This window comes from Podarcis bocagei (assembly GCF_964188305.1).
Source record: "Podarcis bocagei genome assembly, chromosome: 1".
NCBI classification, from domain to species: Eukaryota; Metazoa; Chordata; class Lepidosauria; order Squamata; family Lacertidae; genus Podarcis; species Podarcis bocagei.
Genome location: NC_138125.1, coordinates 4010993 through 4029208, shown reverse-complemented (window position 1 = coordinate 4029208; position 18216 = coordinate 4010993). Strand labels below are relative to the sequence as shown.

At 48.3% G+C, this 18216-nt stretch overlaps 1 protein-coding gene across 11 annotated transcripts in view; it reads left to right on the top strand.

Moving 5' to 3' along the window:
- Positions 1-18216, top strand: part of NIN (ninein) — a 146967-nt gene that overhangs the window by 82095 nt on the left and 46656 nt on the right. For all 11 annotated transcript variants that reach the window (XM_081190882.1, XM_081190880.1, XM_081190877.1 and 8 more), the window contains 11 exons: positions 875-1062; positions 1707-1853; positions 2341-2508; positions 4047-4183; positions 6066-6206; positions 6887-7061; positions 10975-11085; positions 11807-11896; positions 13170-13302; positions 15543-15664; positions 16775-17298. In XM_081190882.1, coding sequence (XP_081047008.1) covers positions 875-1062; positions 1707-1853; positions 2341-2508; positions 4047-4183; positions 6066-6206; positions 6887-7061; positions 10975-11085; positions 11807-11896; positions 13170-13302; positions 15543-15664; positions 16775-17298 — 1936 coding nt within the window. The remainder of the gene's footprint in view (positions 1-874; positions 1063-1706; positions 1854-2340; positions 2509-4046; positions 4184-6065; positions 6207-6886; positions 7062-10974; positions 11086-11806; positions 11897-13169; positions 13303-15542; positions 15665-16774; positions 17299-18216) is intronic.

Here is an 18216-nt window from a genome sequence, read left to right as displayed (position 1 = left end):
GTGACGGTCACCTCCAAGCTTGACTACTGTAATTCGCTCTACGCGGGGCTGCCCTTGAAGCTGTCCCAGAAACTCCAGCGGGTGCAGAATGCTGCAGCGAGGCTCCTCACGGGGTCTCTGCCATGGGAGCATATTCACCCAGTGCTTTTCCAGCTGCACTGGCTCCCGGTGGAGTACAGGGTCAGGTTCAAGGTGCTGGTTTTGACCTTTGAAGCCCTTCACGGCCTAGGACCCTCGTACCTACAGGACCACCTCTCCCGGTATGCCCCACGGAGAGCCTCAAGGTCCATAAATAGCAACACCCTAGAGGTCCCAGGCCCTAAGGAAGTTAAATTAGCCTCAACCAGAGGCAGGGCCTTTTCAACATTGGCTCCAGCCTGGTGGAACACTCTGTCTCACGAAACCAGGCCCCTGCGGGATCTGATTTCTTTCCGCAGGGCCTGTAAGACAGAGTTGTTCCACCTGGCCTTTGGCTTGGAATCAACTTGATCCCCTTCCCCTCTTTCCTTTTTCCTTTCCTCTTCTGTGATGGAACTCCTATTTGGGGACTTTGATGGCTTTTTTCTGGCCCACGTAGGACCAGTCTGGATAGCTGGCCTTGGTGAAGACTTGACGTTTTCATCCCCCAAAAGTTTGAGTTTCTACTGAAATGAGGCTGCATTTTAATGTTGTATTTTAATCTTGTTTTTAAGTTGCATTTTAATCAATTGTTTTTATATCAGGTGTTAGCCGCCCTGAGCCCGGTCTTGGCTGGGGAGGGTGGGGTATAAATAAAATTTATTATTATTATTACTATTATTATTATTACTATTATTTTCTTCTTAACCTTGTTTCTTTTTCAAGCCAAGCTTATTCTTCTTTCCCCCCCTTTAAGGTCAGTTGAGATTCTGGAATCCCGACGACCCGAATGCCTCTCCAAACATCTCCCCCACCCAAGACTGGATAGAGGAGAAGCTGCACGAGGTCTGCGAAAGTTTAGGCATCTCCAGAGACGGGCATCTCAGCAGAAAGAAGCTAGTCTCCATTTGCAAACAGTACGGCTTGCAGAATGTCGACATGCAGGTACCCATTCTGAGCACTTTCCCCTTCTTCTCAATTCAGGCTGGCTGCCATGGCTGCAGATAATAATAATAATAATAATAATAATAATAATAATAATAATAATAATAATAATATATTTATACCCCAACCTCCCTGGCCAGAGCCGGGCTCAGGGCGGCTAACACCAATAAAATCACAGTAAAAACATAATAGGAAGAAAAAGAGAGGGGGGAACCAATTTAAAATGCAATTTAAAATGCAGCCTATTTATAAAGGTAAAGGGACCCCTGACCATCAGGTCCAGTCATGACCAACTCTGGGGTTGTGCCGCAACGGGACCGAGCAACGGGAGCTCACCCCGTCGCGGGGATTCGAACCGCCGACCTTCTGATCGGCAAGTCCTAGGCTCTGTGCCACAGCGCCACCCGCGTCCCTGAGCATGCATATGTAGCTAAATCAAGACCATAAGGGGAGGGAAACATAAGGGTCAGACTGAGTCCAAACCAAAGGCCTGGTGGAACAGCTCTGTCTTGCAGGCCCTGCGGAAAGATGTCAAGTACCGCAGGGCCCTAGTCTCTTGTGAGAGAGCGGTCCACTAAGTCGGGGCCAACAGTGGTTCTCCCCATTTTCTGCTCTCTCTGAGGGTGTATTTTGATCCTTCTCAGGTGGCAGAGGACGTCTTCCGCAACCTTGAGCACGACGGCACGATGAGCATCGAAGACTTTTTCTACGGCTTCTTCAAAACCGGGAAGCCTCTCCCACCTTCGGCTTCGACCCCCTACAGGCAACTCAAGCGCCATCTCTCCATGCAGGTGAGAAACCTCAGTTGTACTCCCCCCCCTCCCCACCCCCACCTCAATTGTCTGAAATCAGTTGGATTTCACAAGGATGGAAGAACGAGGAAATCCCAACGAAAGAACAATGGCAAGAAAAACTGATGAGCTAGGCGGAGTTGGCAAAGTTAACGTATAAATTACGTGAGAAGTGTAGTGTTCCCAAAGCAAGACAGGATTTTACTCTTCAAACCCCACTGTGGTCTTTGCAGTTGGGAAATAAGTTTTTATGTAGACTTGAAAGGGCTTCGAGTCTTCTTTAAAAGATTCCAAATTTGTATCTCTTATCAGTGCCATCAGTTTTGCCATCTCTGCTTATTCCAAGATTTTCACAGCCCAGTACGTAAGCGACCAGAGGGGGGCTGGAATTTCAGCACAACCGATTATTGCAGGGGTTGGACTAGATAACTCTAGAGATCCCTTCCAGCTCTCCATTCCTGTGGTTCTTTGTCTCTCCCATTCTCAGTCCTTCGATGAATGCGGAAGGCGGACCACCACGCCTTCGGCTATGACAAGCACCATCGGCTTCCGCGTTTTCTCCAGCCTGGATGACGGAATGGGCTACGCGGAGGTAGAGCAGATCCTTGACGCCTGGCATGAAGAAGGAATCGAGAACAGCCATGAGATCCTGAAGGTAAGTGCTTCGACTGCCTCTCGGCCACCGCGGCACGTCCAAAACGGTGAATTCAATGTGGCGCGGCTGCCTTGGTGCTTCCGCATTTTCTTTTAGATCACTATATAACACCCAAGATAACTGGGTGGAAATCTGAAAACTACCGTATTTTTCGCTGTATAAGACATACTTTCCCCCTCCTAAAAAGTAAGGGGAAATGTGTGTGCATCTTATGGAGCAAATGCAGGGGGGAGGCTGTGCTCAGCACTCCCTTTAAAGAGCCGTGTGGAGTGTGTGTGAGGTTCTTTGGGGCTGCCCTTCTCCCACCTCGGGGAAAAGCCCCGAAGAGCATTTTTTGGGGGCAAAAAAAATGAGAGTCACAAATACAAGATGGGTGACACCTGGCTTGAGAGCAGTACATGTGAAAAGGATCTAGGAGTCTTGGTTGACCACAAACTTGACATGAGCCAACAGTGTGACGCGGCAGCTAAAAAAGCCAATGCAATTCTGGGCTGCATCAATAGGAGTATAGCATCTAGATCAAGGGAAGTAATAGTGCCACTGTATTCTGCTCTGGTCAGACCTCACCTGGAGTACTGTGTCCAGTTCTGGGCACCACAGTTCAAGAAGGACACTGACAAACTGGAACGTGTCCAGAGGAGGGCAACCAAAATGGTCAAAGGCCTGGAAACGATGCCTTATGAGGAGCGGCTAAGGGAGCTGGGCATGTTTAGCCTGGAGAAGAGGAGGTTAAGGGGTGATATGATAGCCATGTTCAAATATATAAAAGGATGTCACATAGAGGAGGGAGAAAGGTTGTTTTCTGCTGCTCCAGAGAAGCGGACACGGAGCAATGGATCCAAACTACAAGAAAGAAGATTCCACCTAAACATTAGGAAGAACTTCCTGACAGTAAGAGCTGTTTGACAGTGGAATTTGCTGCCAAGGAGTGTGGTGGAGTCTCCTACTTTGGAGGTCTTTAAGCAGGGGCTTGACAACCATATGTCAGGAGTGCTCTGATGGTGTTTCCTGCTTGGCAGGGGGTTGAACTCGATGGCCCTTGTGGTCTCTTCGAACTCTATGATTCTATGATTCTATGAGCCACACACACACTCCATGCGCTCTTTAAAGGGAGCGCGGCTCTTGGGGGAGCCTTAGCCACGCGCAGCCTCTCCCGGGCAGGGGATGAAGGCTCCCCTTGCCCGGGAGAGGCTGCGCGCAGCCAAGCAAGAAGCGAGGACAACCAGTGGGATCACTGTGCTGCAATCCTGCTGGCTGTCCTGGCTTCTTGTTTAGCCGCGCACAGCCTCCCCAGCCCAGGAAAGGCTGCACACAGTTATCCCATAAGCCAGGACAGCTAGTGGGATCGCTGCGCAGCGATCCCGCTGGCTGTCCTGGCTTATGGGATTCAGAATATTTTTTTCCTTGTTTTCCTCTTCCAAAAACTAGGTGCGTCTTATGGTCTAGTGCGTCTTATAGAGCGGAAAATACGGTAATCAGCCAAAAGAAGACGCAGCTTCTTAATTGATGGGAAATTCTTTCCTCTTGCTTTCTGGCAGGCCTTGGACTTCAACCTGGATGGAAGAATTAACCTGACAGAGTTGACTCTTGCCCTGGAAAATGAACTTCTCATAACGAAAAATGGGATATACCAAGCTGTGCTGGCCAGCTTCAAAACAGAGATCCGGCATTTATTGTAAGTTTGTAATTTTTGAAGAATGTGTCCTTTTATGTTTCTGGACCCACCCAAATTTTCAGATAGAATCATAGAATCAAAGAATTGTAGAGTTGGAAGGGACCTTCTGGTCAATGTGGGAATCTTTTTGCCCCATGTGGGGCTCAAACCCCCAACCCTGCGATTAAAAGTCTCACACTCTACCGACCAAGCTATCCAGCAAAGTTGTCCCGTTCATTCAAGGCTTTTCCCCTTGTGCAATGGAAGCTATCCTTCCTCTTGTCCTGTCTGTGTCTCCCAAATCTGTCTGGGGTTCCCACAAGTCTCCAGAGCAGAATTGGGGTGGGGGAATATGGGGAGAGGACAAGCAGGGGAATTTCTGCTGTGGAAGTGAGATCCCATATGCAAATGGCATGACTTTTTTAATAATAATAATAAGTTATTCTTTTTTCCATATAGAAAGTTACATTTGTTACTCAACAACTATATTCCAATTCAACAAAACTAATCACTTCCCACTCGCCCAACGTCGAAATTTATAACTCAAATTACATACAAATTCGGTCCCGCCTTTTCTAATTTCATCCTCTCTAACATGTTTCTTAATATATTCTGCGATTTTCTTACACTTCAAACCCCACTATGGTCTTTGCAGATGGGAAATAACTTTTTATGTAGACTAGAAAGGGCTTCCAGTCTTCTTTAAAAGATTCCAAATTTGTATCTCTTATCAGTGCCGTCAGTTTTGCCATCTCTGCTTATTCCAAGATTTTCACAGCCCAATGCGTAAGCGACCAGAGGCAGACTCTTAAAAAGCGAGTGCCTTTGCTCTAGACTGCCAGCACTCAAAGGCAACTTAAGGAAAAGTCTTTAAAAGTTTGTAGAAGCTGCAGTTCCCAGAAGGAACAGTCCCCTGGTTCCTTTGGGGGGAAGCCAGGTGTGCTCATTGAATTGTGGCAGCGGCAACCCAGTCAGATGGGTGGGGTACAAATAATAAAGTTGTTGTTGTTGTTGTGCGTCTGTGACCCTTGTGAGTTTGTGAAAGAGATGAGGCTTGAACCCAGAGTTTCCTGATCCACAACTCAGTCTCTTCGCCACTTTTTCTTTGGCGATCACCCGTAGCCGAGTAAGATTGTCTTCCATAAACACAGTTTTAACAATGAGTCTGTAAGTGACTGTGGAGGCCAATTCTGGATCCACACGTCCTTCCACAGTGGGGACATGGGTTTCTGGGCGGGAGTTGATCACGGTGAGGGTTTGCCAAGCGTGCCTTCCTCTTAGCACGTTTCTCCCTTGCGTCCTGAGTTCGAGTGTCTTCAAAGCCCAGGACACCTTTGGTGAAGGCTGTTCTCCAACTGGAGCGCTCGCAGGCCAGTGTTTCCCAGTTGTCGGTGGTCATACTACCTTTTTTAAGATTTGCCAGTCTTTGAACTCTTTGCCACTAATACAGGCCCAGCTGAGGTCAGGCAGGCCAGGATCCCTGTCTGGTAGTGCAGAACTTTTTCCCCTTTGCTTTTTTTTAATATATATATAAATATTTATTAAAGTTTTCACAATATTGCATAATGAAAAAGAAAAAATACAAAATAAAAAACAGTTAAAAACAATTCCATCTTTTTGTACCATTACAGCTAGAAACCACTTAAGTTCAATCAAACATCATTCTAACATTCATTAATTTTGCAATATTTCTGTAAATAGTCTTTAAATTTCTTCCAATCTTCTTCCACCGACTCTTCTCCCTGGTCTCGGATTCTGCCAGTCATTTCAGCCAATTCCATGTAATCCATCAGCTTCATCTGCCATTCTTCCAGAGTGGGTAGATCTTGTGTCTTCCAATACTTTGCAATAAGTATTCTTGCTGCTGTTGTGGCATACATTAGAACTTTCCCTCCTTTGCTAGGGAGCAAGCGGACCAAGAAGCCCGGGAGAAGGAGAAGCTGCGTTTGGACTTGGAGAAGGCGGAGAAATGGAAACTGTTCATGACCTCCGAGGTGGATGAGCGGCACTCTGCCATCGAGCGCCAAAACGAATACAACCTGAGGTAGCTTGCTCGCTTCTCGGGATTTCCCTTCCCCATTCACAGCATCTCAGTCACTTAAGGGTCCCTAAGACCTACTGGGAACATAGAAGCAGAAACTTCTATGTGTGCCAGTGTGGTGTAGTGGTTAAGAGTGGTAGACTCATAATCTGGGGAACCGGGTTCGTGTCTCCGCTCCTCCACATGCAGCTGCTGGGTGACCTTGGGCCAGTCACACTTCTCTGAAGTCTCTCAGCCCCACTCACCTCACAGAGTGTTTGTTGTGGGGTAGGAAGGGAAAGGAGATTGTGAGCCGCTTTGAGACTCCTTCGGGGAGTGAAAGGCGGGATATCAAATCCAAACTCCTCCACTCCTCCTCCAAACTGGCCAGGCTGGGCAACTGGAGGGCCATCAATGGGCAGCTTCATTGAGCTGGTCCCGTTTCTGATCTGCTTTTTGCACATGCTCAGAATATCCATGGGAGTGGGTGGGAACTCGTTGTGTTTAGCCTGAAGAAGAGGAAACAGAGAGGTGACACGAGAGCCATCGTGTCGAATGGGAGGTGTGGAGCGAGCTTGTATCCCGCTGCTCCCGAGGACTCAAGTGACAAGGGAGATTCCGACTCAACTTCAGGAACCAGGCCGCTGGTCCCTGGTGAGCCGAGGGCTTGATCCTCAGCAACCTCTCTCGATCTGTGTGTGCAGCAAGCTGGAAGATGAGTACAAGGAGAGGGTGGCAGCGCTCAAGAGCGAGCTGCAGAGAGAGCGGGAGCAGATCCAGCAGCAGGCCAGCAAGCAGCAGGCTGACCTGGAGGAGGAGATGGCGAAGCTGAGGACCGAGGAGAACGACTTGCGGGACTGCCTGGCTCTGACGCTGAAGGTGAGCAGGGAGGGCGTCAGAGGGGAGGCTTCGCAGGAGACACTATGCCTGGCTAACCCGCGTTCCTCATTCTCAATAAAGTCAGTGGGTCCTGAGATCCAAGGGCTTTTTTTCAACTGGGACTCGCCAGAACTTGGCACCTCTCAGGTGGGCATCTTTGCCATTCTAAGAGAAAGAGGGAGGCATTCATGGTGAGTTCCGGCATCTCTCTCTCTTTATCTAGAAAAATAGCACTATGCCACACATGCATAGGCACGCGGGTGGCGCTGTGGGTTAAACCACAGAGCCTAGGACTTGCAGATCAGAAAGTCGGCGGTTCGAATCCCCACGACGGGGTGAGCTCCCGTTGCTCAGTCCCTGCTCCACATGACCTGAAGCTGTACGCCGGCTCCCTCGGCCAATAAAGCGAGATGAGCGCCGCAACCCCAGAGTCGGCCATGCCTGGACCTAATGGTCAGGGGTCCCTTTACCCTTTACTTTTTATGCCACTCATGCACTTTTTTGTGTCTGCATTTATAACCAAGAAGTTGCAAACCTACTCCCAAGACACTGGTTAAAAGTGCCGTATTTTCCGCTCCATAAGACACACTTTTTTCCTCCTAAAAAGTAAGGGGAAATGTGTGTCCGTCTTATGGATCGAATGCAGGCTGCACAGCTATCCCAGAAGCCAGGAGAGCAAGAGCGAGAGCTGCGCAGCACTTCTGGGTTGCTGGCTTCCCAGTGAAGCAGGAGGAGGGACGGAAAGGAGCCCTTAAGGAGCCCCTTCCGTCCCTCATCCTGCTTCGCTGAGAAGCCAGCCACCCAGAAGCGCTGCGCAGCTCTCGCTCTTGCTGTGCTGGCTTCTGGGATAGCTGCACAGCTTGGTCTGGCTTTTCAGGGAGGTGGGAGAAGAGATGGAGGGCAGCCGATCAGTCCCTTCTCCCACCTCCCGGAAAAGCCAGCAAGAGCCGCTCTATCTTTAAAGAGCCACGCCGAGCGAGTGTGTCTGCGGATGGAGGAGCCCTTAAGGAGCCCCTTCCGTCCCTCCTTCTGCTTCACTGAGAAGCCAGCCACCCAGAAGCGCTGCGCAGCTCTCGCTCTTTGGGAGCTGAAAGGAGTAAAGCCCACACAAATCTGGATTGGAGTCCCTAAAACGGTTGGGATGGAGCCTTGCACGTCTCCTTGTGGCAACTGCTGCAGCCAAGCTGGCCCCAAACACCGTGCTCTGCTGTCCTTTGGACCACATCACCGAGGTCAAGATGGAGGTCTTGTCATCTGGACAGCCCGGGACCTCCAGACACACTTGCCCAGGCTTGCACCCCAGGGAGGTCACTTCAGTGCTGCTAAAACAGCGATTTAACCTCACCCCCGCAGGCACATTGTCTTGTGGGACAGACGGATGCCAATCATATTTGTTGTATCCTGAGAAGACCGATGTACTGTTTTGGGGGGACAAGGGGTGGGAGGGCTGGTGTGGAGGACTCCCTGGTGCTGAATGGGGTAACTGTGTCCCTGAAGAACCAGGTGCGCAGACTGGGAGTCATTCTGGACTCACAGCTGTCCATGGAGGCGCAGGTCAATTCTGTGTCCAGGGCAGCTGTCTACCAGCTCCATCTGGTACGCAGGCTGAGACCCTCCCTGCCCGCAGACTGTCTCGCCAGAGTGGTGCATGCTCTGGTTATCTCTCACTTGGACTACTGCAATGTACTCTATGTGGGGCTACCTGTGAAGGTGATCTGGAAACTGCAGTTAATCCAGAATGCGGCAGCCAGACTGGTGACTGGGAGCAACCGCCGAGACCACATAACACTGGTCCTGAGAGTTCTGTATTGGCTCCCAGTACATTTTCGAGTACAATTCAAAGTGTTGGTGTTGAGGAGATTTCTTTTTTTATTATTTTAATGATATTTATTGAAACAAACAATTTTTAAAATTACACAGAAAAAAGACAAAATTACAAAAAAAACACAAAAACACAAAAAGGAAAAATAAAAAATAAAACCATCACTTTCAAATTCTCCATTTTCGTTACCTTCTTTCCATGACCTCCTCCTCCTCCTCCTCCCATCTCTTGTATCTTGATTAGTAGTTATCACAGCAAATCCTTTCCATAATTCATAATATTCTGTCATTATGTTACCTTACTCTATTATCATCTTGTCTTATAAAAAGAACCTTAAAGCTTAAAACTTAAATCTTATTTTTACTAACTTCTCATAACCATTACCTTTTTACCTAGTTCTTTAAACATTTTTACAAGAGCCAAGTAATTTCATTTCAACATTTTTCCAACGTTCATGAAACATTTCTGGTAATAAAAAGAAATACAATAGAATAAAAACAATCCAATCTTCTTCCAGCGTCCCCTCCCCCCGGTCCCGGGATTGTCAGTCTTTTTTGTCCCATTAGTCTGGCACATTAACCTGGTGCTCTTATATCCGAGGCCTTCAAATCACTTCCATGTCCCTTTCGCAGCTCTTCTTCATAATTTCCTTTCACTCGCGGGAACTCCAGCTTAGTAGTGTTTTTGACCCTTTTCAACAAATCAGCCCCTTTCTCATAGTCCAGACTAAGCTCCATGTGATGTTTGGTGTTGAGGAGATTTCACCCCTCCCATATTCAAGAATCTGCTGATGTTTTCTGCTGATTCTCCAGAGCGGAGGGGTGGTTTCTGCTCTCTACTTATTCCGCTCCAGCCTCACATCAAAGAGTGAGAGAGAGACTGAGTGTTAGAGAGAGATCTTGTGTATAGATAAGGTTGCTGCTAAGAGCAGCTGCAGACACTCAGTGCAGTTCAGCTTCCTCATTTAGCTCTGTACATAGTTGTGTATTATAGTTGTAGATAGAATAAAAGAAGATATTCTACAGAGCTGCTCTCCGAGTCGTTTATGCTCTGCTATACTCTGCTGTGCGACGACTGTCTTCTTGTGGGAGTGAATCCGGTGCTCACAACTCTAAGCTGTGAGTCCACAGCACTTTGACCTGTTCCTGTGCAGAAGGTGGTCTCTGGAAGTGCTACCCAGCTCGCCTAGCCCAGTCGGGGCTGAGTGGATGAGTCCAGTTGGTGGCACTGGCTCAAGGGCGATGCTGACAGGTGTTGACCTTTAAAGCCCTAAACGGCCTCGGTCCTATATACCTGAAGGAGCGTCTCCACCCCCATCATTCAGCCCGAACACTTGAGGTCCAGTGTTGAGGGCCTTCTGGCAGTTCCCTCGCTGCGAGAAGCCAAGTTACAGGGAACCAGACAGAGGGCCTTCTCGGTAGTGGCACCCACCCTGTGGAATGCCCTCCCTTCAGATGTGAAGGAAATAAGCAGCTATCCTATCTTTAGAAGACATCTGAAGGCAGCCCTGTTTAGGGAAGTTTTTAATATTTAATGCTGTATTGTTTTTAACACTCGATTGGGAGCCGCCCAGAGTGGCTGGGGAAACTCAGCCAGATGGGCAGGGTATAAATAATAAATTATTATTATTATTATTATTATTATTATTATTATTATTATTATTATTATTATTATTATTATCCCACTTTTTTCTCTCCAAGGAGCTCACACGGTTCTCTCACCCTCCCCATTTTAATCCCCACAACAGCCTCGCACGGTAGGTTAGGTTGAGAGGCAGCTGCCTCCCCCCAGGCTCACCCAGTGAGCTCTCCTTGATTGATTGATTGATTGATTGATTGGTAAACTGCTTACTACCAAAATAGCTTTCTAAGTAGTTTGCAGGAATAAAAACCAGTTTCACACAAAAAAAGAACTATAAATGCTGATAATTAAAACTCAGAAGAAAATAATCCCATTTTAAAAGGGCACAGTCATTGAATCAGGCGCTTCGGGTTGGTTACCTTCATCACATATCTAGAAAACCTGCCCTGTTCTGTTTACCGTTTTGCAATACAGCTCCCGACCTCCTTATTTCCTTTGGCTTTTCCTTAGGAGAACAGCCGCTTGGAGAACGAACTCCAGGAAACCGGAGAGAAGCTGTTGAAATGCGAGGGCACCATCAGCAAACTCCAGAAGAACTGGGAGAATGTCCTCGCGGAGAAGGTAGGCTGGGCCTTGCCGACCCAACGGGGTGCTGGCCCGAAAAGGTTTGGGGAGCACTGTTATGGTGGAAGAGGGTGGTGACAAAGTGTTCTTTGGCTCTAGTTTTTTTATTATTATTGATTTTAACATATAAACTATAAAATGTACCACAAAACTTATCACTTATACAATCTTTTTAGACTTCCATCAGCACCTCTGATGATCCACCGTTTTCACCACTTCTTATGCATTTCTTAACTTTATATTGCCTGTACATCTCTTAACCAATCATCCTTCCCCTTCTCCATTTTTGCAATACTTCCAATAATACTCCTCACAAAACTTCTTGCAAACCTACAAACGTCGTCTGTTCTTCACAAATACTTTTCAAGTAGTCCGTAAATTTACTCCAGTCTTCCGTGAATTTCTGGTCCCACCAGTTTCGAATCCTTCCTGTTAGTTTATCTAATTCTGCATAGTCCATTAACTTCATCCTCCATTCTTCAATCGTCGGTAATTCTTCTTGCTTCCATTTTTGGGCCAGTAATATTCTTGCTGCTGTTACTGCATATAAAAAGAGCTTACATTCCTTTCTATTTATATCACTCCCCACAATGCCCAGTAAAAATGCTTCTGGTTTCTTTATGAATGTATTTTTCAACATTTTTTTCAACTCATTATATATCATCTCCCAGAAGCATTTCACCTTTTTACATTCCCACCACTTGTTCTTCGGCTCTAGTACGGGGATCTCGATCCTGGCAGCGCAGAATTCTTCCTCCAGGAGGAGCGGCTGATGCAGATGAAGAATACGTACGAACGGCAGTGCAGGGTAAGTGAAGGAGGTCTAGCCCAAGGGGGTCCATTGTCAACACGCAGAGGGCCGAGAGGCCAGCTGGCAAGCCCAGCTCAGACATCTCTTTCCAGTACGTTTCCGAGCACAATTCAAAGTGTTGGTGCTGACCTTAAAAGCCCTAAACAGCCTCAGCCCAGGATACCTGAAGGAGCGTCTCTACCCCCATCGTTCAGCTCAGACACTGAGCTTCAGCTCTGAGGGCCTTCTGGCGGTTCCCTCACTGGTTAGGTTACAGGGAACCAGGCAGAGGGCCTTCTCAGTGGTGGCGCCCACCCTGTGGAACACCCTCCCTTCAGATGTGAAGGAAATAAGCAGCTATCTTCTTTTTAAAAGACATCTGAAGGCAGCCCTGTTTAGGGAAGTTTTTAATATTTAATTGCTGTATTGTTTTTAACACTCGATTGGAAGCCGCCCAGAGTGGCTGGGGAAACCCAGTCAGATGGGCGGGGTATAAATAATAAATTATTATTGTTATTATTATTATTATTATTATCGGCCCGTGCTCCAACATAAATCTGCAACCCAGACTTTAAAAGCCAGGGCATGCAATTAGCAGAGTGTGGTTCGCACACAGAAGTAGGCATGAGGCGTAAGTCATGCTACAGCTACAGATTTATTAAGCATAAATTAGAACAAAGAAACATGTCGTCTCTCTCTCATGTCATCTCGGAGAGAACAGAGAAGGCAAACGCTATACAGTGGTGCCTCGCAAGACGAAAAGAATCCGTTCTGTGATTCTCTTCGTCTAGCGGTTTTTTCGTCTTGCGAAGCAAGCCCATTGACGGATTAGCGGATTAGTGCTATTAGCGGCTTTTAGCGGCTTATCTGCTGATCGGATCAGCTGATAAGCGGCTTAGCGGCTTAGAAAAAGGGGGGGAGGGGAAAAAACCAGCAGGAACTCGCAAGACATTGTCGTCTTGCGAAGCAAGCCCATAGGAAATTCGTTTTGCGAAGCACCTCCAAAACGGAAAACTCTTTCGTCTAGCGAGTTTTCCGTCTTGCGAGGCATTCGTCTTGCGGGGCACCACTGTACGCAAACGGAAGTTCCCAGTATGCTGTGCTGGAATGTAAACAGACTGGTGACACACAACAGCCTCATGCCTGTTCCTTAAGGTGGAACGGAATTCTCAACATCCTTAAGTCTGGCCCAGAGGGGGTACATAAGTACTAAAAGATTGCCATTGAAGTCCTGCGTTTGTGTGCCCTGAGTTTGGCTGTAGCGCCGCAACGTCTGTTTTGCTGTACACAGGAACTCCAAGACCAAATCGATGAGCTTCAGTCTCAGCTGGAAGAGTACCAGGGTCAAGGCAGAGTCTCCCGGACTCCTCTGAAAGCCTCTCTCTACGAGGAGCTGGACGATGGCGGGACTGAGGGCGCTCAAGGTAAAACGATGATCAGCTGCGGGGAGAGGAGGAGGAGGGGTCTTGATTTAACTGCCCTCGGGGGCCTCAGAGCCGTCATTCCATGTTCGCAGATGTTCCATAGACATTCTGAATATTGAATGGCGTCTAAATGCCAGAGATAATCGAGAGCCAGCAAAATAGAAGCCTTGCTTGGAGGGAGAGTAATAAAGGTTGGCTCAGGTTGGAGTACTGTGTCCAGTTCTGGGCACCACAGTTCAAGAAGGACACTGACAAACTGGAACGTGTCCAGAGGAGGGCAACCAAAATGGTCAAAGGCCTGGAAACGATGCCTTATGAGGAACGGCTAAGGGAGCTGGGCATGTTTAGCCTGGAGAAGAGGAGGTTAAGGGGTGATATGATAGCCATGTTCAAATATAGAAAAGGATGTCACATAGAGGAGGGAGAAAGGTTGTTTTCTGCTGCTCCAGAGAAGTGGACACGGAGCAATGGATCCAAACGACAAGAAAGAAGATTCCACCTAAACATTAGGAAGAACTTCCTGACAGTAAGAGCTGTTTGACAGTGGAATTTGCTGCCAAGGAGTGTGGTGGAGTCTCCTACTTTGGAGGTCTTTAAGCAGAGGCTTGACAACCATATGTCAGGAGTGCTCTGATGGTGTTTCCTGCTTGGCAGGGGGTTGGACTCGATGGCCCTTGTGGTCTCTTCCAACTCTATGATTCTATGAGGTTGAGAGGATGGATTGCCCAATCAGAAGCAAGAGAAGAGCTCTCCCATGGGAGCCACGATGTGGCGAAGGGTCGTAGATCAGTTTCAGAGTGTTGGTTTTGAATGCAGGTCCAAGATTCAATTCCACGCATCTTCAGATGGGGCTGGGAATAGATTCTGCAAAAATGGAAGGCTGCTGGAAGTGAACTAGCGGCCTCACTTGTGGGGTGCCTCAGGGTTCTGTCCTCTGCCCCATGCTTTTCAACATCTACATGCAGCCGCTGGGAGAGATCATCAGGGGGTTTGGGCTGGGTGTTCATCAGTATGCGGATGATACCCAGCTCTACCTCTCTTTTAAATCAGAACCAGTGAAGGTCCTGTGTGAGTGCCTGGAGGCGGTTGGAGGTTGGATGGCGGCTAATGGAGTGAGGTTGAATCCTGACAAGACAGAAGTACTGTTTTGGGGGGACAGGGGGCAGGCAGGTGTGGGGGATTCCCTGGTCCTGAATGGGGTCACTGTGCCCCTGAAGGACCAGGTGTGCAGCCTGGGAGTCATTTTGGACTCACAGCTGTCCATGGAGGCGCAGGTCAAATCTGTGTCCAGGGCAGCTGTTTACCAGCTCCATCTGGTACGCAGGAGGAGACCCTCCCTGCCTGCAGAATGTCTCGCCCGAGTGGTGCATGCTCTGGTTATCTCCCGCTTGGACTACTGTAATGCACTCTATGTGGGGCTACCTTTGAAGGTGACCCAGAAACTACAACTAATCCAGAACGCGGGAGCTAGACTGGTGAATGGGAGCAGCCGCCGAGACCATATAACACCAGTCTTGAAAGACCTACATTGGCTCCCAGGGAAGCTTTTAATGTTTGATGTATTACAGTATTTTAATATTTTTTTGGGAAGCCACCCAGAGTGGCTGGGGAAGCCCAGCCAGATGGGTGGGGTATAAATAATAAATAATAAATTACCGTATTTTTCGCCCTATAGGACGCACTTTGTCCCCTCCAAAAATGAATGGGGCAAATACAGGCTTTCGCTGAAGCCTGGAGAGCGAGAGGGGTCGGTGCGCACCGACCCCTCTCGCTCTCCAGGCTTCAGGAAGCTCTGCGCAACCCTCGGGAGCCCGGCACGAAGCCGCACCGGGCTCCCGAGGGTTGCGCGGAGCTGCCTGCGCTCCCGGGCTTCCCGCAGCTCCGCGCAACCCTCCGGAAGGTTGCGCAGAGCTGCCTGCTTCCCGGAGCGCAGGGCGCGCTGAAAGCATAGCGCCCGGCGCTTCGGGAAGACATCGGGCAGCCCCACAAGCTCGGGGGACAGCGGTGAGGAGCAGCGCCGCCATCCCGCTGTTCCCCGACCTGGCTTTGGGGGGGAAATAAAGGGAATTTTTTTTTTCTTTATTTCCCCCAAAAAACCTAGGTGCGTCCTATGAGCCGGTGCATCCTATGGGACGAAAAATACGGCATTGTTAGTATTATTATTATTATTATCATTATTGGCAAACGTTGCGTAGAAAACCAAGAAGGCCTGCATTTTTCTTGCTGATTTTGCATTTTAGCGTCCGGTTCTGAAGACTGCAACCCACTAAATATGAGCATAGAAGCCGAAATGGCTATCGAGCAACTGAAAGATCAGCACCAACAGGACCTCTGCAGCTTGCAAGAGGAGCTTCAGAACAGGGTGAGCTGACCTCTTCCCCCGCCCCCCATGTGAAGAGCAGGGTCTGCATCAAAGGCCTTCACCGTGTTTGCTCAGGACACTTCCGAGGGGTTGGTCTGGGTTCATTGTGGTGGTGGGACCCTCGGCTCCCAGCCCCGGAGTGCTGTTTATAGCCATCCCACTTCCACTTTCATTCTGCTGCCTGTCACGATTTGCACAAAGCCTCTTTTTAATTGTCCGTTAACATGGAAACACGCCAGCCAGAACTGCAAGCAGTATTCCAGACTTCCCTCCAGATGAGATCTTTGTTGAGCAGCCAACCTGATTTTCTTGCCCAAAGCTGGCCTGGAAATTAGATTTATCGCCTGATTTTATTGAGCAAATCCTTCTGATTTGCTTGCAGGTTAGCTAAGCGACAAATGAGCAGGCATGTTATTATATCCCTTTGGCTCAATTGAGCCTAACGACTCCCCTCCGTCCCGCCTACCGGTTTACAAAATTAAATTTTGCATCTTTTGCATTTCACTTCCTTTCCTATTCTTGTTACATCATAACCTAACGTATTAAATTTCTCATCCTGAATAGGTAGCAATTTCATCTTACAGGTCTTCAGATCACCCTGCTAATGATGTTAATTGCTTACAGTTGTCTTTCAAATATAATATAAATTTATTCCAGTCTTTTTGGGACACTTGATCTTGCTGGTTCCAGATTCTTCCCGTCAGTTTTGCCAGTTCTGCAAAGTCCACCATTTTCATCTGCCACTCTTCTTTCGTTGGTACTTCTTATTGTTTCCATTTTTGGACTAAGAAAATTCTTGCTGCAGTCGTTGCATATAATAACAATTTTTTATCTTGTCTCGGTAACTCTTTACCCACTATACCCAGTAAAAAAGCTTCTGGGTTTTTTTTTAATAAAAGTGTTTTTAAACATTTTCTTTAACTCATTATATATCGTTTCCCAGAAAGCTTTTGCCTCTTTTAAAAAATTTCTTTAACTCATTATATATCATTTCCCAGAAAGCTTTTACCTCTTTGCATGTCCACCACATATGGAAAAAGTACCCACCTTTTCTTTACATTTCCAACATTCATTTTTTGCTCTTTTCTCTCTCTTTCTCCCTTCCTCCAGCTGTGCCATTACCAAAAGCAGCTGGAGGAGAGCAAGACTCGCTGCGGCCAGGAGCAAGAGATCCTCCAGCAACATCACGCCCAGGAAAGGCAAGCCTTGGAAGAGCAGGTTGACCGGCTGCAAGCCCAGGTGTGTGAGCTCCAGGAGGAGCTGGAGAGGCTCAGGCAAGAATGGCAGGAGGCCAACTCACAGCAGAAGGTGGAGACTGGCAGCCTGCAGGCATCCCTGGAGGAGAAGGCCAGCCTGGTGGACCAGCTAAAGCTCCAGCACCCGGAGGAGCTGCAGGCCAGGCTGCAGGCGGCCCGCGAGGGTTTCGGCCGCGAGCGAGAAGAGCTGGTCCAAGCCAAGATCCGGCTGGAAGAGAAAATGAGAGCCATGGCGCAGACCGTCCAGGAAGAGAAAGCAGAGATGGAGGGCGGTTTCCACGAGCAGCTGCGGAGGCTGGAGGAGAAGCTAGTCGTGGAGAAGGAGGCGCTGCAGCAAGAGCTGGCACGGAAGTATCGGGAGGAGCTCGAGGAGGAAAGGTGAGGGGGCTGAGTTAGGGCTCTCGTATCTACGGGACCACCTCTCCTGGTCTGCCCCGCAGAGGACCTTAAGGTCCATGAATAACCATAGTTTAGAGGTCCCGGGCCCTAAGGAAGTCAGACTATCCTCCACCAGGGCCTTCTCAGTGATGGCTCCAACCTGGTGGAATGCTCTGTCCCATGAGACCAGGGCCCTGCAGGATTTAACCTCCTTCCGTCTGGCCTGTAAGACAGAGCTATTCCGCCTGGCCTTTAATCTGAATTCAGCCTGATCTTTTATCTCCCTTCTCTTCCATCACCCTCCCCTTTTATGAAGATCAGCCGCTCTGAGACCCCACAGCTAATTCTCCCCTGGTCTCCTCGCTGGCCCAAGTAGGACCAATTCAGCCAGCTAGCCCTGGGGATTATCTAATGCTTATTTCCCCTAAACTGATTTCTGAATTTTGAATTTTATTGTTATTCTTGTTTTTATACTGTATTTTATGCTGCTTTTATAATTAAGTGTTTTAAATTTGTTGTTAGCCCGGTTTTTGAACCGGGAAGGGTGGGGTATAAATAAATTATTATTATTATTATTATTATTATTATTATTATTATTATTATTATTATTATTATTATGTGTTCTGCAGCAGCTGCCTGCCTCCCAAGGCTGGCCCAGGTGGGCAAGCTAACACAGGAACATAAGAAGGTCCTTCTGGATCAGGCCAGTGCCCCATCTGGTCCAACGTCCCGTGACCAACCAGAAGCCAGCAAGCGGGACCCAGGAACAGGAACAGCTGTCCCTTCCTGTGGTTTTGAGCAACTGGGATTCAGAAGCATGGCAGATCACGGCCACCCTGGATAGTAGCCATCGATAGCCCTCTCCTCCATGAATTTGTCCAGTTTTTTTCTAAAGCCATCTAGGTCCTTGGCCATCCT